At 42.9% G+C, this 27,161-nt stretch overlaps 1 protein-coding gene across 15 annotated transcripts in view; it reads left to right on the top strand.

Moving 5' to 3' along the window:
* The window catches only part of ptprma (protein tyrosine phosphatase receptor type Ma), a 208,212-nt gene that overhangs the window by 158,225 nt on the left and 22,826 nt on the right, over positions 1 to 27,161 (top strand). For 7 of the 15 annotated variants that reach the window (XM_061237454.1, XM_061237451.1, XM_061237447.1 and 4 more), the window contains 7 exons: positions 4,973 to 5,124; positions 7,310 to 7,384; positions 8,228 to 8,254; positions 10,637 to 10,830; positions 19,979 to 20,066; positions 21,608 to 21,684; positions 26,343 to 26,379. In XM_061237454.1, the coding sequence (XP_061093438.1) occupies positions 4,973 to 5,124; positions 7,310 to 7,384; positions 8,228 to 8,254; positions 10,637 to 10,830; positions 19,979 to 20,066; positions 21,608 to 21,684; positions 26,343 to 26,379 (650 nt within the window). The remainder of the gene's footprint in view (positions 1 to 4,972; positions 5,125 to 7,309; positions 7,385 to 8,227; positions 8,255 to 10,636; positions 10,831 to 19,978; positions 20,067 to 21,607; positions 21,685 to 26,342; positions 26,380 to 27,161) is intronic. The other 8 variants (XM_061237458.1, XM_061237455.1, XM_061237461.1 and 5 more) reach the window with 2 other exon arrangements.

The raw sequence follows: 27,161 nt of genomic DNA, 5'->3' as shown, positions 1-27,161 counted from the left end.
GAAAGCAGCAGGGGCCCGGCGCCATATGGAACAGGAGTGCTGCGAAATTGAATAAACAAGATTGATTCGGGAAAGACAGCGGCAGGAGAACTTCATTAGCTTATAGCTGTCCATTAGTACAAAGCGTATTCAAATGTATTCCGGGGTCACACTCCGCTTCTGTGGAGTAGCGCGGCTTTCCATTGTGAAGACCGAGAGAGATACAATTATTCCCTCCACTGTCTCCCTCTGGCTGCTAGCGCACCAGTTAGAGGTGGGTATGTGCTCAAGCTGTTATCTGCCTGGTGAAAATTACATTCCGTGGCGCAAGATTAAAAGAACCGTCCATAATGATACGGACGATATTCAGCACCATAAGCAAGTATTTTCATTTTTTGTCGACAGGAGTCTGCGGAGACTCTTTTTAGTCCGCCACTTTCATTCTCTTTTTCTCCTTCTGTTGTTTTTTTTTTTTTTTAAGGCCGGTTCGTAGCTGCTGAATCTTAAGTGGTCATGAGCTGTAGTTTTTTTGGAAGTGTCTTCAACATCTAAGCAATGCTTTGTATGTGAATACTTTAAATGAGCTGAACTCAATAAGAGCTTCCGTGCGTGCGATTACTGCACCCACTGTAATTTTAAAAGGCTTTAGCCGACACTTTAATTTGTTTTTAAGTGTGAATGGAGAATGATTCTGGGAGACATCTCAAACTGAAGCTTAGATCCGAATGGATACAAATACAGATTCAGATGATGACAAGCGGCTATAAATTTAAGCCGGTATTTGCAAATGGCATGTCTAGATTAGGCTTTTGCATTTTAAGGCCGGGTATTTTCACTTTCATGTTTTATTACCTTGGAAATCCCTTGTAGTTAATCAGATTCTATTAATTACAAATATGAGTTTGCAGTCACTTGAAATACTGCTTGTATGTGACACCAATGCATGCTTGATTTGTGCTTGTGGCCTGATCTGCAAAGGGAAACAGACTGGGCTATTTTGCATTAAATTTAATATTATGGGATTTCTTTATATCAGTAAATCATTCGTGCCTCGCTGAAAACGAACCATCTTGGGAGCGCATTAGGATGACTGTAATTCGAACATAAAAGTTAATAACAGTGCATATATAACAGCTAATAAGGCAGGGAGAATATTTGAAAAGTATATTAATAAATGCCTAAAGGTGAATAACCACCTTGTTTGGCAAATTGGGGGAAAAAGAAGAAAAGTACAGTAATGGTCCTTTACAGAACTTCCTTTAAAGTAGAGTATCAGAGTATTACTGGGGCCATTTGCCCTGCTGTTGTCACGGTCTCGGTACAGTTGATTGTAAAGTTGGTTCAGTGCGGCGGAGGCATCGAGTTCAAAGCCACGGTGATGGAAGTCCTGTCCGTCTTCACCTGTGGAGAACGGTGCTTTCCTCTGGCTGCTCCAGAAGCGGGCTTTCATTTAGCCACCTGTGAAGCCGGGGAACTCAGACGATGAAATGCACGCAGGCGGGGGGGAAAATGATCCGGAGCCATTTCTCTAATGCTGTGTACGTGCGGTACAGAGAGACAGCGGCAAGACCGGGATGATAGCTTAGAAGGCTATTGAACCCTCGGGTCCCCAAAAAGCCCTGTAACCGCGGATGTCTGATTCGCTGAAAGGGAGCACCGCGTTACATTCCTGTGATCATTGTGTCCGAAATAGCACAGGGTTTTTTTTTTTCTTCTTTTTTTTTTAAAAGCCGTTTTTTTTTCCATAGGAGAGAAAAATCATTCTCTCAGCGAGGGAGCACTTTTCATGGCAACGTTTCCCGGCGCACACCGTTCCATACGAGGCCTACACGCTGGTCGAGAGAATGGCCTCGCACAACGCACCCAGATAGCCTCTCAGGGCCCTCCTGTTTTCCATTTGGAAAGCGTGATTGACTTCGACCTTCAGCGACCGAAATGGCGACCGAAGAGGAGGGAGATTACTTTAATTTATTTATGTTTAATGCTCAGGCCCGCGAGCTGGCAGAGCCGGGCTCGGCTCCCGAGTTCCAGGCCACTTTGCGCTACTGGGATTTGGCCGTAGCGGGAGCCAGCGAGCTGCTCCATTAGCGACGGCCGTCTCCTTCGCTTCTCGCGCCCCGGGGCGACTCCAGGGGACAGAGGGAGGCAGCCGCGTGTCATGAGGACTCGCCAGTGCCTGTTTTCCCGTTCTAAGAAGGGGCCACAGACGCTCAGAAAACTGATGCTCGGAAGCACGTAGCTCTTTGGCAGAATTCTTGACGGCTTTTTCGCAGGCTGGCTAACGCGAAGCAAAATTTTGTCGTCATAATAATAATATGAATTATTTATTTAAGGGCCTTGCTCTCAGGCCCAACATGTTATTGTGACTACACCGGGGCTTGAACCATCAACCTTCCGGGTCCCAGTTATGTACCTTAACCACTAGGCTACAGTTGACAGCTTTGTCCCGGACAGCCGTTTCGGGGCATTAAGGGTCACATCGCGCGGTGGCCCGGGGAGGAGATTGAAAGCTGGGGGAGGTATGGCCTTGTGCCGGTCGTGTGTGGCAGTCGGGCCACCAGCACAGGTCTGGCAGAGGTCCCGCGTTAGGCCACCGGGGGGCAGCGGACCGTGCCACAAGCACGACTCCCATTCATCAGCTCCCTGGCACAGCCCAGACCCTCACGCTCCACCGGGCACAAAGAACCGCTGTTCACACTGGCCAAAAATACAGGGCCAGTACAGGGGTGGCCATTTCCTCACACCCCTCCTACAGGTTGTTTCATGCACCAGCAAGCCCAACGCCTTTTCCAACCTTAGTCCCGTACTTACTCACATGTGAAGACTCAGAACTCGTAGAGCTACTTTGATACTCACTACCATCAATAAAGGCTGTGCTTCTCAACTCCAGTCCTCGGGACACAATTTCCAGAAGGTTTTTGTCGTAGACAGGAACTCACACACCTGATTTAACTAATCAAGGGCATTTTTGCTGGTGATGACTGAACCAATCAAACCACCACAAATGCCCTTGATGTGTTAAATCAGGTTACAACAAAAACCTTCTGGAAAGTGGGTCCCGAGGACTGGAGTTGAGTAACACTGCCTTAATTGATGATCGCGAGTATGAAAGTAGCAGAGTACTGTATCTTCACATGTGAGTAATAATGTAAAGTTAAAGGTACTGTATAAATGTTTAGAAAATAACTATTTGGACATTTTGTTGGTTCGGAAAGCCGTGTTTTTACAGTTGGGGCAAGCGTTTTTTTCCTTCTCACTGCAGGAACTACAGACCAATTTTAAATGACTGTGAAACATCGTTAACCGTCTACATTTAATTTCAAACAGAATCCTTCCGACCGTTTCCATTTTCTTCCCGCTCATCTCCCATGCGCACCACGCGTTTCACCCGAACATCCCACAGCGGGCTGGAATAAGCCTGGCAGACCTCAGTGTGTCTCCGCACACAGCGGGCTCCCTTCCCCGACACCTTTAATTAGCATCGCGGCGCGCCGCGGTGGCAGCAGGGGGAATGGGCAGATCCGCGGCCGCCTTTGAACGGCCCGCGCAGGGGCACTGCCAGGCAACTCTCAGGGCGCCGCGCCACATCACGTCGCTGCGGGCAAGAGAATCTTTCCCGGGACTCTGCTGTTTCATCCCTTTATTATTTTATCCTTCATCAGCGTATTCCCGCTTTTCGGAGAGCGCGCAGCCCTCCCCCGGACCCCGGTCCCCGGGGAGCGCATTAGCCTGGGCGCTAATGCTGGCTCAGACTTTCGGGAGCGTCCTTGTCTCCCGACGGTTATTCCACGGAGGCGAGCGACCCCGCGCCATGAGGCGGTCGTGACTCTTTCCCCCCGCCCCCCCCATGCAGGGAGTGTGTGCCCGCTACCGCGTGTGCCACGCATGACCTCGTCTCTCATGCCAACCGACTGCGTTGCCATTTGGTTCACCGGTCTGATTTTCTTAGCCCCATGTTGCACTTTGTAGTCTAATCTAGTTGCAGTTGTATTTCTATTATTGTATTTGCATTAGTGTTTATCTTGGCACTGTAGTTAGTCCTAATTCTTTATAGTGACTTGGTGGACTTTTTTTAATGTACCGTAAAGGAGACAAGGCCTTCCTGAGTGCACATACATAAACATGTCTGTGTGTCAGACCTGGGTAATTTTTTGGAGTTCAAATACTTTTCTACGCTTTGCTGGGCTTGTCTGGTGTATTGGAACTTGTCTGGTGTACTGGTGCAGTAGAACAATAAAAAACTAAAGCATTTGATTACGGTCAACGGCAGTGACAATTTCTGTCGCACCATCCATAAACAGCAAAAGTCCCACTACTGGATCAATTTAAATCTTTAAAAGTTAGATACAAGATACCAGTGCTAACGAGATTATGTGCTGCGGTGGAAGATATACCCTATACTCTCACATTTGAAAGCAAACCCTAAACCACTAAGGATTATGGGCAATCTTGCTACAAATGACTGTTACAGGCCGAAATGCAGCAAGACTGCCCCTACTGCTTGAACGTCATAATTATTTTTTCCCTGCTGCCGAAATTCTTACCGCTGAAGCAAACCACCAAATGAAACACGCAACCACTGTATGAAATACTCTCAAAAAATGCTAACCCTGCCTTATGCTCCTTTTGGTTGGCTCAGCTGCACCAGGCAAGATCAATCAAGCACTGAAACTTACTTGAATCCAAAACAATTACGTATTTGATCCAGGTCTGCTGTATGTACAGCTTCAGGAAGCATATTTAATTGCAGGCCTATTTTTTTCTCTCTGATTTTTGTTTATTTATTGTATGTCATTTATCCTTGGCCTTGAGATCAAAAGGTTCCTTTCTTGAAGCTGAACTAGAAGGCACTCTTGCAAGATGACGGTTTTGAACTTTGGAACTTAACAGTAGTGTTGTTCATTGTTCAAAAACCCTTACCTTGTTTGCTGACAAAAAAGACTATTCAGCCTGTGATGGTTTTTTTGTTGTTTTGTCTTTGTGGTGAATGAAGGAAATTGGCAAAGAAGCGCAAGGAAACGTTAAGCAGCACTCGGCAGGAGATGACGGTGATGGTGAACTCCATGGACAAGAGTTACACTGAGCAGGGGACCAACTGCGATGAAGCAATCTCATTCATGGACACGCACAACCTCAACGGCAGAAGTAAGTGTCTGCAAAACGGGAGTACACAGCGACACTGGGGAACGGTAGAGTCCACAGAACTATGGATGGGTATTTTCTCAAATCTGGGTTCACTTACAACCCAGTCAATCACATTTGAGTGATTGCTACCTCATTAGGCATTGGTCATCTTAGCTCTTTAAAAAGGAGCACACCATTGTTGAGAATTTAAGGAGATGTACATTTGATGTATAAAGACGATAATAGATTGATGTTTTAATTTCAAACTCATTTAAGTAACTGCACACATGCTTGTGGAGAATTAATCCCCAAATGGTTGCCTTAACATTAACTAATGTTTTGTCTCCCTACACTCCTTGCTTGCAGCAGTCACACCAGACTAATGCTTTTCAGCTGACCGATCAGGTTTTAATACCCCAGCTTCAACGTCTCCCCACTATGTTTCGACCGATTCGTTTTCGTCATCCGGACAAAGTCAGCTGCGTCGATCGGCATCTTTCTAATGCGGTTACTGTTTCCTGGGCTTAATTTGCTTCTTTTTTTTTTTTTTGTTAGTCAGCCTTCCAACCACCCTTTTTTTTTTTCTTTGTGGTTTTTTTTGGGCTGAGAATCCCCCCTTTGCTCCCGGGACGGCCGAGCAGGCCCGGGACAGGCCCATTAATCCACACGGAGAAGTGATTACAGCAACGTCTGGGTCAGCCTGCACGGTCAGCAGGGTCTGAGCAGCTCTGCCATCTGCCTCGCTCAGCTTCAATCCAGAGACCCGCCGACTTACAATTCAGCAAAAAGAAGAAACCCACAGCGAGAACATTAGTGCATCGCGAGCGAACGCGGCCGTATCGAATATTTATCTTCATTCCCCTTCCATTTAGCGTGCTTAAAGCTAAAAACTTCTGCGGGAGGAGAAAGAAAAGTTAGTTTCGTTAAAAGCAAAAGTTTAAATGCTTACAGTTTCTTCCTTTTCGTTTGTCGAAGAACGAGAATCAGCGTGGAGAGGACAGATTTTCCTTGATAATCCTTCCGTTTTTAATATTGAATGAGATGCGCTGTTTATGGCTGAAAGAGTTGATATAAGCCAAAGTGGCTTTGAACAGGATAAATAAGTAAACATGCTCTCCGGTGAACAGTAGAACGGCTGTTTATGACAGACCGTTTCACATGTGACCTTATGCTGCTGGCTGTCAGACAGATTTTGAACTGACAGCCAGACATCCCGGCTTCGAACAGACGGGTGCTCAAAACAGCCCAGGCCTTACTGTATTCATCCGAGAGACATTCTCTTAGATGCCTTTTGTTATTTTTGATTGATGATATGCTGGTACGCAGTGTAATCATTGCAATATGTCCAAACTGCACGTTACTTGAAATCATTTTGGCGTGTGGGAGACACAAAGGCTAGAATCCACACTCTATTGAAACAGTCTGGTTCCATCTCATTCCGTATGAGCCATCCCCATGAAACTTGCTGACAAAATAGTGTAATGCATATTAGAATAGATTAACATGTTCATATTGGTATCTGGTAGTTACGTTATCTAGCATGTTGCTGTCAGGTCAAGAAGCATAAAAGAAAAGATAAAAGTCAGGCCTAATGAAATAGTCGGTCTGGTCGGATACTTGACTGTATATTTCGTTTATATTTCCATATTTTCAACTTGTGGTTGTCAGAGCTGTCCCCATTTGAGGCACAAAACAGGACCTCAGGCCAACAGGGTCATTTACCCCAAGTAATATGTATAGTTTGGAGTGCTAAGGGCATCCATTTTAGAGTTTGGTACTGCATAACTCAAATTCGACCTCAAGTCCAGTGAACCTTGTTATGCTGTATACCTTGTACTAACCAGCAACAAACTTTCAAGTACATAATTTGAGACATATTCAGGCAGAGAGACAGAGATTCACATTATTTTTGCGATTGCCATGGAAACGTTGATAGATTTCCCTTCTACTTCTTCTGTCTTAAGTATTCCGTTGCACTTATTTTCAGATGGGGAGGGCTCTACTAAGCAGTCTCCTGTTTCAAAGTTCTGAGTGTGCATTAGACAGAGCGCATCTATGTGGCCGTCATTATTTTGGACCAGAAAAGAAATATGAAATCCTCTTATGAAACAAAGGTCACTCTGCGACCGACGGAGGAAAAAAAATAATCTCCCTCTCCCCCACTTGCATCTGAACTGATCAGTGCTTTCTTTGTTTCCGCTGAAAGCTGTGTCCTCGCCGTCATCTTTCACCATGAAGACTAACACGCTCAGCACATCCGTCCCCAACTCCTACTACCCAGGTAATGACCTGAGCTCTATACCTTCCTAGTTTTTTGGCCATTTAGGAGGTACTTTCAACGTGCTTGTTTACCTGGGATTTAACCTGTCAACTTTGACCTGCTCCGTTCACTAGCTCCCTACTGACATTTCAGTTGCATTCGAACTACAGTAAACACTCTGCCTGGACAGAACACTCACTGTTGTTGTTAAAAAACAAATGTTATATGAGTCAGTTGGTACAATTTTTTAGTTAATCTCAGGCTGGATGCATGGCAATATGTGGGAATGTGTGAGCAGGGCTAACTGTACGTTTGCAATGAGAATGTGATGTTGTTTACTGAACCTGCGTTTCGAAGTGTGCTATACGGTAGCTTCATTAATCTGCCTATATGCTGTATATTGTTATTCCTCATACTTTATGAGATGCCTGGATACAATCTACACTTGTTTCCAACTTTGACCACATTTGCAAGCAAGATTCAATTTTGTTCGCAAACACATTTTGAATAATTCAGCAATTATCAACGTCAATGGGAGGAAATGTATTTGTGTTTGGAGAGGGGGCAAGCAACACAAATTTCTCTCAATTAATGTTGGACAGATGTTTGCTGAATATAGGCTAATTTCTATTACAATTTTTTATGTTAGACACTATTTCACACATGGAATGAGATCCAATCGGTTAAAACACGTTCGGTGTGGGTTTCCTCCAGGCTGGCCCTTGTCTTTCCTGTGTGGCTGTTAACATGTCTCTGCCCTAATAACTAAAATGTTAACCACTGCTTTGCTGTGATCCTTTCTTACTACCATGTTCTTTTCCTTTGAAAACTTCCAACCCTGCACTGGTTTTGGGGTGTGGGCAGATCCGTTTGTGCCAACTGCTATCTTAGGTGAGAAATCATTCTTCTTTTTTTACTCTAAAAAAATCAAAAACGTGAGGTAGATACTGTGTATCTGTAGTACAGCAATGTTTGTTTATTCCATTAGTTAGAGTAACGAGGGGAGCGGGGATGGCTGGGTAGTTCAGTAATTTACATGGGGGGTGGGGGGGGTTCCAATGGTTTATTGTTCTATTTTCTGTTGATTCTGTTACTGAGGATGGCTTATTCACCTCCATACCTGCCTGCTTTAGTTCTCTGTGAGACCAGGGCCTTTTTTTTACTGAGCTGAGGCTGGCTTCACTCCATCCCATCCACATTCCGTGTCGTGCGTGTGATGTCACGTATGTCTATGACCTCTCATATGCATGGACAGACGACGTGGACTGGATGAGGGGGAGTGACAGAGCGGTGCAGCAGCTCGCCACATCGCCCATCGCTTACGACCCGCTAACGTCCGTGTGGACCATTGACCCCCCCCCCCCCCCCCCCCCCACTGCCACCCCACCCTAAAAAACAAACAAATATAATCTAAACTACAGAGGAGGACCACTTCTTCACACCCGGGCACACCCCCTGTGAAAGGGAGGGATATGCGTTGAACTCGAATGTTCAGTTTGGCCGAATTTGTCTCATTCACCAACCTTTATTATTCTTCATGATGCTGCATTTGCCTTTGGCTGACTACTAGTAGCATTTTATTTTTTGTGTTTTGCGGTTTTGCAGTGTTTTTCTGTAGATACATTTTTACAAAACTATTTTTTCATATATTCATCTCTTCTTTTTATGACAACACACAATACTACACAATAGAATATAAGAATACATCGATAGCCTTAGTGTACATTTACCATTAGTGTATTTGCATTAACTATGTACAGCTACCAGTCAGCTATGTACACGTTACTGCAGTAGGGTCGACAGTGTGCTATACTATTGAAGTAGTTTTGCTAAACGATGTGACGTTTACAGTACTAGTTTGAGTCTAGATAAAGCCTCAGACACTATCAGAGATGGGTACCCAGCCCTTTTTACACTATGGAAGTTTTATGGAGTACTATTGCAGAAAGTTTTCCATCACAGACATTTCGATTTTGCTGCGAACCGGCATTCATTTGTCTTTTACCGTTTCGGATTTGTAAATGTCGAACATTGTTAACAGAAAAAAAATTTAAAAGTATGGTAAAAGTCTTTTTTGAAACCAAAAAATGTTTTTTTTGTTTTTTTTTTTGCTGTCAGTAATGCAGTGCTAATAGCCGAGCCGAAGGTTATTTCAGCAACTACAAATACCCCAAGTGAATCATCCTCGAGCAGTCTGCTCGACATGCTTTGACTGAATAGACTGTAAACAAAGGGCACAAAGAGCAGGAGATCTTGCCTAGTATAATTCATCTAGAAAACTGTACAGGTGCTCATGCTATATTGTTGCTTATACCCTGTTTCCTTTCTCTCCTCCTTCTTTTTTCTTCATATTAACCTGTTATGTATCCTCTTAAAAAGTGCCCATTAATGGTAAGTTCCCAGTGTGCCCTGTTGGGGGAGGAGATTGTGTGCTTCATACAGAAGGTTGCCATTTTGGGCTGCTTCTGATTGTGTCTTGACTTGCATGGCAGTTGACATATAGCATTTCACGCCCCCCTGTGTCCACCGTGAAGCCATTAGCTAGCATGGCAAGTGGAGTGACCCATCGGAAAGCATTATCTCATGCGTGTTTGTAACTTTGTCGCATCTTTCCCTATTTGATTTTGTTTATTTTTTTAGCCTTTGCTACGTTCCACGGTTGTCTCCTCGGACATCGTCATTGTAGCCAACCCCAGTCCACCCACCATTCACTGTGCGCCTTTGTCATCTGTGGCCATTACAGCATTTGTGCAACCTCATTTTGCCATTATTGTGAAAGAGGGTTTTCACTCAGAACTCAGTCATGAGTATTAATTCAGTTCTAGTTATTTTGTAACCTCAGGGTAGTGTATAAAAGCACTCTATGAGTATGAACTGAATCTTCCCCTTGCTCAGTCTCACAATGTAAATGTCTTTTCCCTGCATAATGTCACTATTATTCTGTTTTCACAACTTTTGCCATTGAACTGTATGTGTTTGTGTATCCGTTTCTGTTTGCGTGTGAGCATTTTAATTGTACATAGTGCTGGTTCAGTCTCAGTAAGTAAAGTGTAAAGTAGTAACATTTATACTTATTAATTACTATTAAATTAAATGTATCCTATCATTTCTTTTTACCATCTAGTGGATCAATTGTGTCGTGCTGTGCCCATCAATTAGTTACAAGCCATCGTCCATTACCGTGGGTTCCGCACTAACCCTTACAGGACCGTGTTTCGGGGAGACGGTCAGACCTGACCACCGTGCGTTTCCCTGCGCTTCGCTGTGTTGCAGATGAGAACCACACCATGACCAGTGACACCAGCAGCCTGGTGCAGTCCCACACGCACTCGTACAAGAAGAGGGAGGCGGTGGACGTGCCGTACCAGACGGGGCAGCTCCACCCCGCCATACGAGTGGCCGACCTGCTGCAGCACATCACGCAGATGAAGTGTGCCGAGGGATACGGCTTCAAGGAGGAGTACGAGGTGAGGAGCGGGCGTCCACCCCCGCCGCCGCCATCGCCTGTTCCTCCCCACGCTTGGGCACTGAGTGAAAATATTCGATTCTACAAAGCAAGTCGTCACTTTTTGTAAACACCACCCTCCCCCCGGCACTTGAAGCCCCTCTTATTTGTTTATTTATTTTGTTTATTGTTTATTTGTTTTGCTCATTTGTTTTGTTTCATACATTCCTGTAATTTATTTGATTCTTCTTCCATGCCATTTTGCTCATTTGTTTTGTTTCATACATACCCGTAATCTATTTGATTCTTCTTTTATGATATTTAGCGCATTTGTTTTGTTTCATACATACCTGTAATTTATTTGATTCTTCTTTTATGATATTTTGCGCATTTGTTTTGTTTCGTACATTCCTTTAATTTCTTTGATTCTTCTTTCATGGTATTTACCTCAGTGAGTTGTGTCAGTGGTTTTCTAAGAGATGCACCTCTGCTGCACAATTGCACCCTGCCGTGTGTCCTCGTATGTACCGTACTGTGTGTCCTACCTGGGTTCTGCGTTCTTTATGTTTGTGCTCCCACAGTTTTACGTGTGCACCACGCCACAGTGCTCCGTTTAATGACCCTGAGCTGGTTACCATGCGTTTGTATTAGCTACTTAGCAATCATCAACTGTCCTGGTGGGAAAATTACCTCTCAGTCTAAAAATCTCTTCACACACAAAATGGGGGATGCTGTGACAGTCTGCTGTGGCAGTGTTCTGCATTAATTAATATATACTCAGTGAGCACTTTATTAGGTATTTATTAGACTTATTTTTTAGACTTAAGTCTTCTGCTGCTGTGGCCTATCCACTTAAGATGTTTGACAGAGATGCTCTTCTGCATAGAGCATCTGTTGTAATGTGTGGTTATTACTGTTACATTCAGCTTTGACCATTCTGGCCCTCATCCACTGACAACTCTAATTAACAACACGTTTCTGCCCGCGGAACTGCTGCTCACTGAATGTTTTTGTTGTTTTTTGCACCATTCTCTGCCAACTCTAGAGACTGCTGTGTGTGAAAATCCCAGGAGATCAGCAGTTTCTGCAATACTCAATCCACCCTGTCTGGCACCAACAATCATTCCACGGTCAACGTCACTTAGATCACATTTCTGCCCCATTATTATCTGAAAAACAGCTGAACCTCTTGACCATGTTTGCATGCTTTTATACATTTACTTGCTGCAATATTTGCATTAACAAGCTGGTGTACAGGCCTACCTAATAAAGTGATCACCGAGTATCTTTTACTCGGCATCCAGTGGTGAAATTCCTCATCATTTCACCCAGGGGGTCAGACAGGGCAGCCGATTTGTGCCAAGTTGATTCATCCAGCATGAACAGAGGTTCCTATTCAATAAGCAAATGGCTGTTCGGTCTATATCCTCCCAGCCTTCTAGGTGGTTGGTTAGCGTAGCGTGGAATGCCGTCTTCACTTATCACTGAACTCAGTGCCTTAAAAAGAACTCCCTGCTTGAAAGCGTCTGTATAGGAGACATTCACCTGCAATGAAGCTCACCCACCCCTACCCAGCTGCCCATTAGCCTAGCCCCAGCAATTTTATTCACCATTGGAAGATGGACAAATTAAATAAATAATGTAGCTTCCCAGAATCCCCTTTTCAGACAGGCCCGGGCCTGTGGTTTAGGGCTTGCCCTGAGGGCGTAATTCATTATGGATAAAGATTTTTAAGGCTCACATAGCCGCATTGCAATAATATCGGCAGTTAAAAATACAGCGCGCAGAATAATTGATGCACCCTCTCAAAGTGCTCCTCTAACTCTCTTCCTCCCTGTTTATAAAAACCCGTAAAGTAAAATGTAAATGGAAGGCTTATATGAAGTCAGCTGAGTGTGCTGCTTGCATGCGGGCGTGAGCGATGGTCCGTCTGTCCGTGTGTTTGTGTGTGTGCGTGCGCATGTACTGTATGTGTGTCTGCCTGTGTGTATTAGTGTCTCATTGCTGTTTTGCTACCCTGTCTCTGGTCAATGACCTTTAAACCTGACAAAAGCAGATGTCAGGCGCTCAACTAAACTATTCACTTATCTCTCTCTGATCCATGCTTCTGCTATTTCTGTACATTAACTGTGGAAAAGATAAACGAGGTAAGCGGAAACCTTTGGTTTAACTGTACAATGCTAGAGGGGTAGCCACCAAATAGGAGCTATAGACACAACATGCTCCTGTCTTTTTCTAGAAGTGATGCTTGTAATGCAGGTTGAAGTAAAGCATTATGGGTACAAATGATGGTTTTACTTTTGCTCTATTCTCACTTGCTGTAAACATGGAACTTGCACTTGATTTGATGCTGCTGTCTACATCTGAAACCCAGAAGAAAAATCAGGTCTTGTGACCAAAAGCATGGCGGCCTTCTTTACCCAGGGAGCCAAGTCCTGCTTCTGTCCGGCTGACTTGTTTCAGCTGTCACTCAGCGACTTCCTTAAACTGTGGTCTTGACTAGCATGATTGAGTAGTACTTGTCAGGAAAGCTATATTGTGGAATATTATGCCCAATATTTCTATTCATCTTTCAAGGGCTGTAAAGCAAATGAGGGCTAGATCTTTTGAGAAAAGGAAACCATTCAATGTTCTAGTTATTTGAGGTGAAGTACATGAGAAGCGCACTGTCCAATGATTTTGGAGTGGTTGAATAAAGAGAGACTGAGCATCCAGAACCACACATGGCCAGCCTACAGTTTCCATGGGGAAGGATATTACATGAGATCCATTCCGACAAAAAAGCTAACACCTAAACGCTTATTAAGCATAAGGTGACATGACTTCATATTAATGAACTGGCACATTCTATATACCATGGACAGTCAACTTCTTTTTAAGCAAGTTAAACTTAGCTTGCAAAATATATTTGGTGGTATTTTCTTCATCTGCTACCAGATAGCAAAGTGTAGGAAAGAAGGGTTGTTACTTTGTCAGTTTTTCAAGCCAGTTCTGACACTTTTTGCTCTTAATTATTTAAATAGGCCAATTATTTACATGATCTGACATCTGGATCATAAGAATTTCCAGCACTTGGGTTTATTGGTCCAGAAAACAGAAATGACAGCTGAAGACTGTACTTGTATCCCTATATGAACTGTTTACTGCAACCTAATATACAAGTGAACCAGCCTTGGTGCATGCAACTAATTAGCTAATTAAGGCAAGGTAATTGGTGTAAGCAAAACCAATACTCACCGAGCCACTAGGAATAGAATTACCCGATTCATTTAAACCTAATCAGATTTAAAGATTGATGTATTTCTGCTTACTGAATTTAAAGACTTTACACTTGTAAAGCAGGTGTAAAAAAAACATATACCTGTAGTCTTTTACATTTATAAAGAAATCAAAATAGTTTGGTGGTATACCCTAGAAGATTTCAGGTTTGAATGTGTTTACCCTGTACAATGGGGCTTTGAGAAGCAGAATTGAACCTTGAGAAGCAGATTCTTCAAATTGAGGGGCAGGATAATTTTAGATTTTATTTTTTGGTTTTATTCTGCTGTGTAATAGTGGTACTGTAGCTCTGACCCGAGTCATATCATCATTCCACCGACAAAGGTAGGATGCATGATATGACAGCACTCCATGTTTCCATTGATTTTCTCTTTGATTTTCTGTTTAGTTTTATTTGGCTCTGGTTATTTTGTGTTGTTAGTACACTGCTTTTTGTATTTTGATTTAGATATCTGAAAAATAAGAATTCATATGAATTGATCTGCTTTTAAAAGGCCATAATTAACTTATGGAAGAGTCATTCGGAGTGTCAGCAGATCATTATTTCAGTAAAAGGATTAGACTAGAGCTTTTATCATTTTTTTTGTTTTGTATTTATTCATCTACGTTTCAGCATATTGATGTCTCATGAAAAATAAATGGCAAAACTATTTTGGCCAAAAAGTAATACTGCACTGCTTGTAGCATACATTTGAACTGTGTTTAAATGATAAAGTACCAAATAAGGAATTTCTGCTCTTTTCAAAGTATTGTAGTTGTCATACATTCTCTGTAATGCGGTTTTCTTAGAAATATACTCCACAAAAAAGCTTTAAAATGTGTTTAATTCAGTGTAATTCTCAAGATCTTCTCCCAAGTCACTAAGAAAGCGGTTCATATTTTCATACAGAATGTATTGCTAATATTGTTTAGATACTTCTTATTTTTCCTTTACCTGAATGTTTCTCTGTAGACCTCTATGAATTCATGTGTGAAATGAATGAACTGGAAAATGAATACCAGTGCACCCAAACCTTTTGAGGGGGCGAAAACTCTGGACATGCATGATTTGTGTCCACAATACGAATGTTGTGGTCATTTGTTGCCCCTATTTTTTTTGCTGAGAGTGACAGTACGACACTTCCAATGGTAATAGCATACTGCCTAAAACAGCATATTGTGCTAAATGGTTGTGCATTATAACCAAAGCCATTGGATGAGTGCAGATCTGTACTGTGCTCCGCTTCATGGGGAAAATGGGGAATTAGGTTTACCTAAATATGTTCTCTGCCATATTTAGTCTAATACTTGTATAATCCAAAATTATCATGAATGCCTGCTGGATTTGAATGTGACCATTTTCTATACTATTCGCAGTTCTTTCCACACCATACCTGTTATGGCTACTGCACGGTATCTAATGTCTAAGTATAAACACCAGTGCTTGAGAGCTCCAGGCTGTGTCAATCAGAACAGAAGCTGTTGTTGAAGTCATAAATATAAATGTCACTTAACGGTGTAATGTGTAAGGATTTGAGCTGTGATTGTTGGAGTGACCCAACTCCTGAATGCATTGAATCACTGTGAATTTATTGTTGAGGTAGTGCCAACTATAGCACTATAGCTGTGGCATTAATTAGTGGGCCAAGCACTTCCTGGTCCATTACCGTACCAAACATTGTACTTTGACAGAGGTGTACGATTTTGGTTTTGATTGGCCACTTGATGGCACTACAGCAAATGCATGTCTCCTCCTAGACGGCTTGATCGATCTGGCCAAACCTAGGATTTTAACATCTCACTGATATCTCAACCCAGTATAAAAAACTTGCTGTGCTTGAAAACATGCATGCAGTAAGCCATGTGCTAAAGGAATTTTATAAAAAAAGACAATGAATCCCCAACATTTGGACACTGTTGACATTCATTGTGTGCATTCGCAACTCCATCCCAAATAAACCACAAGGTGCTATGGAGCTCAACACAGAAATGGAAAATATTTTTGCCGTTTGATACTCACTAGGCTGTAAGCCCTCATTAGGAATATGCATATGTATGTTTTCTGTATATGAATATGTATTTGTGACTGAGTGCTTGGTCCCCTTAATCACTGCTTGCAGCTATATTCATATATATTATGAAGTGTTTTCCAGTGATTTTGAAAGTCTGATTTGTTGTGATTGGCACCGTTGAGAATAATCACAAGTGTCTGAAATCAAAGATGTCTGCATTGCACCTGAGCCAAAAGCAGAATGCTATACCCTCATCAGGAGCTGCTTCGAGTTTTCACACAACTTTCTGATTTGGTTTGCATAAGAGACCTCTTTTTTATCGTGGGTGGCAAGTGTAGAAAGAGATATTTTGTAAAAAAAAATAATAATAAAATAAAAAAAGTAAGAATGTTGCCTTGGGAGAAGCCACAGACCAGAGGAACCACCATAGATTTTTCACTGTCTGTCAATCAAGGCTGGTTGCTGGCTGAGGGTTAGAGTTCCTGCAAAATAGAGTCCTGTGTGGTGTCCTTTCTCTCCCTACCTCACTGTAATAAATAGCCATGGATGCTATGTGGTTGCTATATGAAATAATTGCACTTGTGTTATATCAATTATTTTAGTATTCGGGGTGTTCTAGCTGCCAACCATTGTATTGCTACTTGGACAGTTATCTGATTATTCTACAAGGGTTCAAGTTTTCATCTATGTAATCACCGTAGGACTTTGAACCGTACTTCCATCTAGGGTTTTCAGCGCACTTGTCCCTAGTTCTGATTTGCACTTTATGGTACTTCACTCTGGATAAGAGCGTCCGCTCAGCATCACAGTGCCAAAGTAGCTGTGCATCATGGGTAGTCCAGCCAGGACTTGTAGGATGACATATTTAAACCAGGTGCCAACAAGTAATATACTGTATACAAGATGTAGCGTTACTTTGCTGATTTAATTTAATTTAAAATAACTGCAACCACGCAAATTACATAACAGGTGTATGCCATTGTTTAAGCTCTACTCTTCTAGATCCACATTAGTGTCAGTTTTGCTCAAAGATATCCAACAAGCTCAAATGCTGGAATATTGAAAATCTGAAATTTTTTAAACATGCTGTTGTTAGAAAAAGGTATATGGTCCACACAACTTTTTATGGATTTATTTGGTATATTATTTATTTTAATATCCATAAAATCTGTTCAGGATATGATACATCCTGAACTATAGAATCCCTCCCCACCTTCAAGCGCAAGCTGAAGACACACCTCTTCAAACAGCACCTCTCCCCATCCCTCCCTACCTCCCTGTGAACCTTAATTGTTGTCTCTGTGACTTGTGTATCAGTATTTTAGTTGGCTAGGTAAGCAGTGTTTGGATAGTTAACTTTGGTGACTTTTGCTCTGTTTGTTTGTTTGTTCAAAAAAAAAAAAAAAAAAAAAAAAAAAAAAAATGGCCCTTGTCCTTATCTTTGTTGTACAGGTAGCAGTTGAAATTGTACTTACCTCTAGGGTCTTTCAGCGAACTTATCCCTGGTTATGGGTATGCACTTTGTTGTACGTCGCTCTGGATAAGAGCGTCTGCCAAATGCCAATAATGTAATGTAATGTAATACATGTTAATATAGTGACCTAAATAATAAGTTCAAATGATATCAGTCTTAAATATCTAAATTATGGACTGCAGCCACTGAAACATGTTCAAGTTCCTAAAGACATAAGACACTCTAGATTTATTTGCATCTGTTCAGATTACACTTTATGCATTCTTGAGTTTTGTTTTTTCTTTTAAATTTGGAGTTTGGTAGAATGCTTTTTTCCATCATGCAACTTTACTGTCATCAGGCTATTACAAATGACAGTACTGTGTTCACTGTGGTATTACCCCTCCCCTGCACTGTTTGCATACCGATATCTTTTGTTTCATCATTTTTGTATTTTTTTTGTCGATGTAGGGCATGTGCCCTTTTCGATGCAATATGAATTTGATTAGCCAGCATTTTTTTAACCATTTTCCCTCACATAACATCAAACATTGAGGCACAGCCTTATGACTGAACAACTTGCACATAATAATCTTTTCATGGAATATCTGAGCTTAACAGAAACCCAAACGCAATTTTGACATTGGTTTTTGTTTTCTTAACTTGCTGAAAGTGTGTGCAGTATCAAACATTGCTCGAATGTGAAACTCTCTTGCATAATGTACCCAGCTAGCCAGCTGTAAAGCTTTCCTAAGACCTTTTGAATATCGCCTCATTATCCTAACCCCCGGTGGCTGTTTATTGGTCTGCGCATCTCATTAGTTTACATAAAAGTTTTGAGCGTATGAAAGGTTCTCCGCGGAATTGACTCTTTCCTGAGTTTGTCAGCTCCGTGTCACCCGGAATACATGAAGGGAGCCGTGCCTTGAAAGACACTAGCCAGTGATGAATAGCGAGCAAAGCCTGCTTTGAAACTCGAAAACCGGGAGGAGAAAAAAAAAAAAAAAAAAAAAAAGGACGAATCCGACATCGGCAATATTTATGAAATGCTGTCGAACGCCTTTCACAGCCAGTTCTGACATGTCTGAAGGAAAAGCAATCTACATTAAAATGCGGCCTGCCCTTCAAAGTGTCTCATGTAGCCACGGTTTACAAGGCCCCGGCCATGGCGGTTGTCATCAGTGCCGGTGTAGACGGTTGAAAGGTCACACAATAAGGTTCATCTTTTAATCCCTCTGCGATATGCGTTTATATCATCGCCCCGTAGCTCAAAGGATGTTTGGTTTGCATATTAAAGCCACCTGCCTCCCACACCCCCCCCCCCCCCCCCCCGAGCCTCACGTGTCTCCGGGAAACAGGGTTTTTCCAGTTTCTCATTAAGTTGAATGCCCTCGCGCGATCTCCTAAAGGCCTCAGTTTCAGTCTCCGTTCCCTGGAGACGGTGTGTTTCTGTGAGGCCTGGGTCGTCTTTTATCCGGAATTTGAGAAAAGTTCAGTTTCCTTGTCTGGGCGAATGTCAGAACTATTTATCGGGGCGGCCGGCCCCGCTGTCACCAGGGAATCGGCATTGTTGGTGATGGAGAGGCGTCGGTGTGAAGCTGAAATGGGATGGCATTAGCCGCGCGGAGATTAATCAAGCCTTTTTTGTGCTCCAGATTAATTCCACTTCGCAGTGTTGCATTCAGCAAGAGGGGAAGAATAGCTTCCCAGAGTGAAGGGAGAGGGTAGTGTGCAATCACGGCTAATCATATCAATTTTGCGAGCGGTTCTCGAACCGTCGCGCTGTAGCGGCGCAACGCGGCCCGCTCCGGATAGTAATGAATCATTACGGTCTATTTATACTTCCGCCCGTATCTTTTTAAAAGGAGGAACTTGGCAGCTGGCGTGGAGTGTTGGCCCCCACGTACGCGCCGGCCCGCTTGTGAACCACCGCCCCCTCGAACCGTAGCGACGCGCCAGTTGAGGTTTATTTTCATAATTAGTCCTAATTGTGCTCCGCGCGAGATCAGGACGGTGAACTCGAATCGCCGCGCGATTAATATTTCATGAGCCTAAGGAGAGCGGCGTGGGTTTTTGATCTGCCACTGGCTGGGGTTTTTTTTTTTTTTTTCTCTTTTCCTCGCACCCGGGTCCTTCAAACGAAGCGGGCCGCACACTTTGTGCCGCCGCGGCGCTCGGGGGGCGGGGGAGGGGCGTTCGACCGAGCCGTCACTGTCCTAATGGGCTCCCTGTTTGACATCGCTCCGAGGGATCCGCTCCTTTGGCGTTTGATGTCCGATAATGATGTGGATATATTGTTTTATTATGTCTCACTTTTTATTTTTTTTTGTGTGCGCAAACTGAAAAGGGGATTCTGTTCCTCGACTCGTTTTTCAATTGCGGAGCTGACACTATGACACCCTCGCTTCACGGCTGCTCTCTCTCCCTCTCTGTCTTTCCCGTTTCAGAGTTTTTTCGAAGGACAGTCCGCGCCCTGGGACTCAGCCAAGAAAGACGAAAACAGAATGAAGAACCGATACGGGAATATCATCGCATGTACGTATAAGTTTAACTTCTCGTGAAAGTACTGTAACTCTGTTCTGTACTTTTTTGACTGTCACCAAATTCCACAGCTCTGTGGCTAATGGTTGGCATTTATATAGTGCCTTTATCCAAAGCACTGTACAATTGCTGCTTCTCATTCACCCATTCATACACACACTCACATGCCAACGGTGATTGGCTGCCATGCAAGGCACCAGCCAGCTTGTCAGGAGAATTTGGGGGATAGGTGACATTCACTCTGTCCATTCACACTTACTGTTCCACACTTCAGTATTCGTGTTTGAACCTGGATCTGGATGTGTTTTCACATCTTATATCAAAATTGCAGTTTCCCCATGTGTCCTTTTTGAGACCATTGCTGTTATAATTACATGTTTAATCAGTTGATATTAGTAGAATATCACAGGCCTATGGCTGTGATCTCTACTCAAAGTGACAAGCGTATGTCCATATACACTGTATCTTGGTATTGCAATTTCCGTGGTGATTATGAAAACAATCTCTTGAGATGAGGATGAGGCCCGGAGGTTTGTTCTCTTCAAAGCCAAGCACCCATATTCACTTCTCCATCAGTACACACACACACACACACACACCAACATATGCACACAATACATATGCACAAACACACCTGCCCCAGGAAACTGATAATATAGCTTGGATATTTGCACCGTGTAGCTTAAAACACACAGCAGTGAACTAGGCCAATCACAGGCCAGCATCCACTGTGCTGGCCAATGAGCAAGGTGGACCAGGCATGAGTGTGTTTATTGCCATAGGGGCTCAACTGAGACCTGGCTCTAATAATTATAATAGATCAATCTTTCATGCTGAGTCATAGAAAATAAGAAGTAAGCCGGGAATATGTGGTTTAATTTCTGTCAGTCCACATTTCATGTTGCTTCTCAAACAAGGCAACTTGGGTTTTCAATACTTAAGTGCTATATTTTATAATGATTCATTGGGTCGAAATCATCTTCACGATCATCACCTTTTCTCTAATACATGTCTCCTTGAGTGCAATAGTTCTATTATTGATTAAATAGCAAACATTACCAGCTAGAAATGGGATTTGCAATAAGAGCACCACTATGTGAACATAGAACAGTCCTAAAACTGTCGTGCAATTCGAAATGTATTGTACCTGTAAGTTGTAATATGCTCTGAAGTTTAAAACGGCTTTGCCAGTGCTTTTGTCCATTTCAGCATGGAAGGTTCTGGAAGAGCTATTTGAATTCCTGAATCCCAAAACCATACAGCCAGACCCTTAAACCCAACTGCAGCATAGATCCGAACATGTATGAGGAATGCCCAATGATTAGTATTCATTTACAATGCCTTCCATCAATCCAAAGGCCAGTTTTGTGCGGAACCTCTCCGTAACGTATCTGAAAGAGAACTATTCATCCCTGGCTCCAGAAGTTAGCGGTCTCACCTCCAGGAGTTGTCTGTAGCCGGGAGGCTACCTGTGGCTTCCCCTCATTAATATTATTAATTGTGCGCTTGTTTTTTTTTTTTCCTCATTTTTCCAGATGATCATTCCCGTGTCAGGCTCCAGGCCCTGGAGGGGGAACAGAGCTCGGATTACATTAATGCAAATTACGTCGATGTAAGTACAAACACCAGCCGGAGCAGAGACATAAAGGTCACCCCGAGCACGCGAGCGCTCAAGCTCTTCCAAAGGAACCGATGACAGGGACTCAGACCCGCATGCTCTCTCTCTTCCCCTCTTCCTCCCGCTCAAAAAACACTATCGATCCAGACGGAGTGTCAGCATATCCGACTTTGATTCTCCCACAAGATGTAAACAGACTGCTCCGTCTCAGGCACGGACTTGTGAACGAAAGCAAACAGCCGCTCTCTGTAAACACGGCAGCGATGGCACGCCGCTCGCAGCAGGCCTCGGAGTTCATCAGTCACGTCCCTTTGCCGTCGCGCTCTTGCGACCGTATGAAAAGACGACTGGTCACAGCTGGCAGGCAAGCCTTTATGTAAGCGGGTTAAGTTAGCGGGTGACATGTAACAAAGTGCGCTAGTTAGCGGGCCTGAGTTTGCTTGGGGATGTTTGCGTCGGGTGAGAATGTTGGGTTGAGAGGTCATGACTGTGTGACCAGTGTTTTTTGTGTTCAGTTCGACAGCAGCATTATAACATGAGAATTGAATGATCGAGAATTTTGTAATGGCACTGAGGTTGCTGGCGCATTAATTAACGTTCGCCAACATATTCAAACTTTTTTTCTGTTGGCCGCCAACGTTAGCTAACATTAGCTAACGGTAGCTAACAGTTTGAAAAGGTAGTGCGCGGCGAAAAAAAATGCCTGCTGACAGGGGAACGCAGAGAAAACAAAAGGTGACAATCATTTTCATTTCACTTTCTAGAGTTAAAAAAAATATTGGGTCTCATGCAAGAACATTTTCATATTCATAAATTTCTCTTACTTCATACGACGGTCTCGTACGAGCGTTCCACGTAAGATTCATCAAACGTTCTTAACGTATTCAAAACTTTCTTTAAATAACCACGTAATGGTTAATGCGCTGCATTTCTATAAATGTTCTTCTAAAATCATTCAACAGAAACCGTTTGCGGCGGACTACGTTTGCCGTCTTGAGCGCACGTCTGGATTCCCCCGCGGCCCCACCGAGTCGCACAGGCTCTGAGGAGGTGTGGGTCGGGTGTTTGTCCTCCCTCTGTCGCTGTTGACAGAGTAAATGTTATTTTCAACTCCTGTCAGCTGCCTGGCGTGGGGCCTACGCTCACGAACAGCCCCGTGCATATTTATGGGCCCAGAACTAACTCTTTGATTTGCTATCGCTTGTCATTAACGGGCTTCGCAGTAGTCTTCAAAGGGATGTGTAAATTCATAATGCAGGTGGAACACCTTCTAACAAATGAAAGGCCCTTTAATTATTTACACTTCCACCTTTTAGTGTATGGAGCATTATGTGCTGAGTGCTTTACATTAGAAAGACCTCATTATTAAACAGGAATATATGCATACTAAAGTGTATTCTTACTCGGAATGGTTTAATCTCTGTCGCCTCCTTTGTTTCTGCATTTACAAAGCATAAGAAGTAAGGCTAACTGATTTATGGCAGTTTGCTGGAGGGAGGGGGGGGGCATTGCCTTCTTCACATGATGTACTATTTGCAAGAATAGAGTCTACACTTCAACCGCAATGCGTATATTTACTTCCACTGTGTGTGTGTGTGTGTGTGTGTGTGTGAGTGTGTGAGAGAGACTGTGTTGTGTTTGTGGACGTGCTGAGGTTGACTCCTCCGCAATAAGGGAACGACGCAAAGCTAATTACGGCAATCCAGGTGGTCACAACATTCAGCAACCACCAGGACATGATAATGAAGGCAACTGCACGGTCTGCATAACCGATCCGCTCCCTTTTGTAATTTAGTCTGTGAGGTGGGAATCCTGCACGTAGCAGCACTTCAGAACACATCTGAGGGACGTCGAAAACGGCAGGTCTATGGAACTGCCCGAAACTTCTTGTTCTAAGGATCTGTAACAAGAACATAGACCCTTGTCTTTACGCTCACATTTTGCTCACTATTTTGGGTCACTTGTAACCTACATGGAGGGCTGCAGTTGTGATGTGGAGCAGTGGATGGGGCACTGGGCTTTCGGGGTTTTCTGTGGAATAAATGTCAGATGGGACTCCCCTAAGGTAGTTTTCCCCCTGAGGAAAAGTCATTGACTGAATTGGCCCAGTAAAATACAAGCTGGATAAAGGCAGACGCCTCATCAAAATCCTCAACGATCGATCGGATGTCCTTCACTGGAACCACAACTGACCAATTCCGAAGACTAGAACTTCTCCGCACTCCAATTTTTGTATTGCTTTTAATCCTCTCATGTTCATATTCCTTCTTATTGAAAGCATTTCCTTTTAAAAACCAGTGAAAGCGCCCTGTGAGAGAATATGAGAAAATTGTAGCCGCATATCAAAATGAAAGATTATTTTGCCACGTAGGACTTCAGTTGAGGAGTTGAATTTGGGAAGTGAAGAACAGGGAACAAACTGCACGCATTCTTTTTAGCAATCTATCTCAATCGGCAACGAGTTTGACCCTTCCACTGCAATCATTTTGAAAGCTATGAAATTCTGTTAGTGGAGGGCTCCATCAAAGGAAACCAAAGGGCAGAAGTCAGTTACCTAAATCCCAGATTCATTCAGCTAATCTTTATGCTCAATATAAACTCCCTTGGATGGTAGTTAAGCTTAATGATCTCAAGAATAAAAGGATTTGCTTGTTAGAGGGGAAACCTTCAGAGACTTACACTTTTGCTGCTTTTGAAAGCACCAAGATGATTATAGATATTCAGTCATTCTTGCAGATTAAATCAATTTTTTGGGGGAATTTTTTTCTTGGGGTTCTTTGATACAGTTTCAGTTTTAGTGTATGCTTTGTATTGGCCCAGACATGCAGTGAATGCTATTTTAAGTATTTACAGACGTTTCTGTAGACCTACAGACTTTACAGTGGCTGGTATAAGGGCATTCATGGGTTTGTATTTTAAAGAACGAAAGTAAATCACTTGTACTCCAGTGATGTATTTTTAAAATGTATTTTAGTATTTCAGACTGTTTAGGAGTTTATCAACGATCCACCATGTTATGTTTTGGCAGAAGCAGTAAACACAGTCTACGCCATCAGGTGCTGACAGTGTTCTGTGTAGATTATGAGCCTTGTTCTTCATGGCTCCATTGAGCCATCTATCCGATTGAACTCACCTACAGTACATTAAACGAACAGATGCCATTTTTATGAATTGGTATTGCAGATTCGCCTAGACTTGTATGGCACTTTTGGGGTATCAATTATGCTATTTCACAATTCTCATGAATGCGTGCTCATTTACATATAGGTCAGATTCCGTGGTTATTCTGAGAGTTTTCTGAAGTTAAGAGCATTTGTTGAATCCAACGTGGCATACTCGTACAAAATATATTATTGCATGAGGCCCAATATTTCCTAAAACTCTACAAAGTGAACCATCCATTGAATGTGAATTTTAAAAACTCTTTCTCAGGTGGGTAATAAGGGCCCAGTATTTTATTTATTTAATATTTATATTTCAAGAGGTAATTCCAGTTGTTGTTTGTTAACCACTTATGGACTAATGCGACCTGCGCATTACATCTCCCTTAACAGACTGATGCGACACCAACGTTGTATTTGATCATATGACTGTTTTTCAAGACACACTTGCCCATTGAAATGTTGATTCCTCTGTCTTTTATATTGGGCACCTTAGTCCATAACGGGTTAAATAGACAATATCTACATGAAAGAAAAAATAATAAGCATGATCCTGGTGGTGGTCGTACTTCACTCACTGCTGAACCGTAGTTATTTAGTTATGTGTATTCACTCTATGGAATAGCACAATCATTTGAACGAATAAACAAATCTCTATGTCGCTACGGCTGATAAAGAAGTCATTAAAAAATGAAATGTAATTCAATAGCTGAAAGAACCCCAAGGATCAGAGAAGAGGAAGTTTCCTTTGCGCCCGTCCTTTTATTTAGTTTGGAAACATTAATTACAGTCGAGATAAATTAAATATGGTCAAGATAAGAGACGGGGATGAGACAAGGAAAACAATTGAGTTGATGCCCGGCTGGGAATAGCAGTTAATTCTTAATGTTTAGCTTCTTTGCACGTATCGTGCTAGGATACACGACGCTTGACAAATAAAATTTGAAGGGATCAGTATAATCCCTGGGAGACGGGGCCTATTGCCACGATAAGTGCCTCAATCTGTATTGGAGGAATCGCACGCCACAGCTGAGAGCGTGTTTCTCTCCCCGTTTCATTGTTTTAATAACCTATCCCACAGTTAATTGTATCATTCCTTTGCATATTTTGTTTCAAGTTCTCCCCAGCTGCATGTATGACATTCACGGAGGGAAAACCGCAAAGGTGCTCTCAGAATTGCATCATGGGAGATTGCCAAAAAGGGGTTAAAGGCTGAACGGGAGAATCCATTTATTTTGACTTGCGTCTTTATATTTGTCACAGAGTTAATGTTGGATATTGTAGGATGCGGTATACAGTAAGCCTGAAGTGGTGCCTTTAGATCATTGCTAATGTTTTGATGTGCGAGCCAAGGTCGGATTCTTAAACCTCTAGAATGCAGACCTCTTCTGTGCAGACTTTCTGTATTTTGAGGTACTGTCACAACTGTCCACGTGTTTAGTCAGACAGATTCACAATTGTAACACATTTCTGTCTTTCTCTGGTTTTCAGGGTTATCATCGACCAAATCATTACATTGCTACACAAGGTAAGAAAAGAAACACGTTTATTTCTATTTTGACAAATGTGTGTTTGCACGTGTCAGTCCTGGGTCAAGTACGTAACTGTTTTGGATTCAAATACTTGTCCATGCTCGATTGATCTCGTCTGGTGCAATCGAGCCAACAAAGAGGACCAGAAGGCAGGGCTTACACTTTTCATAGTTTCCAATATACCTGTCAAGCTTGGTAAGTATTTGAATCGAAAACAATTTCATATTTGACCCAGGTCTGGCATGTGTGTACGTGTATGTATGTGTGCGGGCGGGCGTGTACACACATGCAGTATTCTGTCGTTGTTTGTATCAGCTGCCGTGTTATGACAGTTGTCAGGACTACTGTGAACGGTTTGGGGGAGCTGTTGTGTCTCCGAGCACACACACACACACACACACACACTCCCCGCACCCCTGTCCAAGCCGCCTAGTGCTAAAGTGGCATGTTAGAACAATTAATCATCAGCGCCAGAGAGGGATGGGAATAATAAATAAATGGATTAGCCGGGACGTATGGGCGCATTTTGTTACACCGCTAATCTGGCCGACAGATGCGAATGCGACAAGCACTTTTGCAAGCCCTAGAGGTTAAGCCTGATTGATAGTTAATTGTTATGAAATTCTTCTTCGAGACCCGCTTTCCGCTCATCCGGAAGCCGCGCGCGAAAAGCAATTCGCCGGCGCTGAAAAAGACGCAAATGTAATCAGTTCGTAATAGACTCGCAATCTGGTTTAGTAGAGATGGGAGTTGCATAATTACCTGTTTATTGGAGCGT

This window comes from Conger conger, chromosome 4 (genome assembly GCF_963514075.1).
Source record: "Conger conger chromosome 4, fConCon1.1, whole genome shotgun sequence".
NCBI classification, from domain to species: Eukaryota; Metazoa; Chordata; class Actinopteri; order Anguilliformes; family Congridae; genus Conger; species Conger conger.
This window is presented reverse-complemented; position numbering and strand designations above follow the sequence as displayed.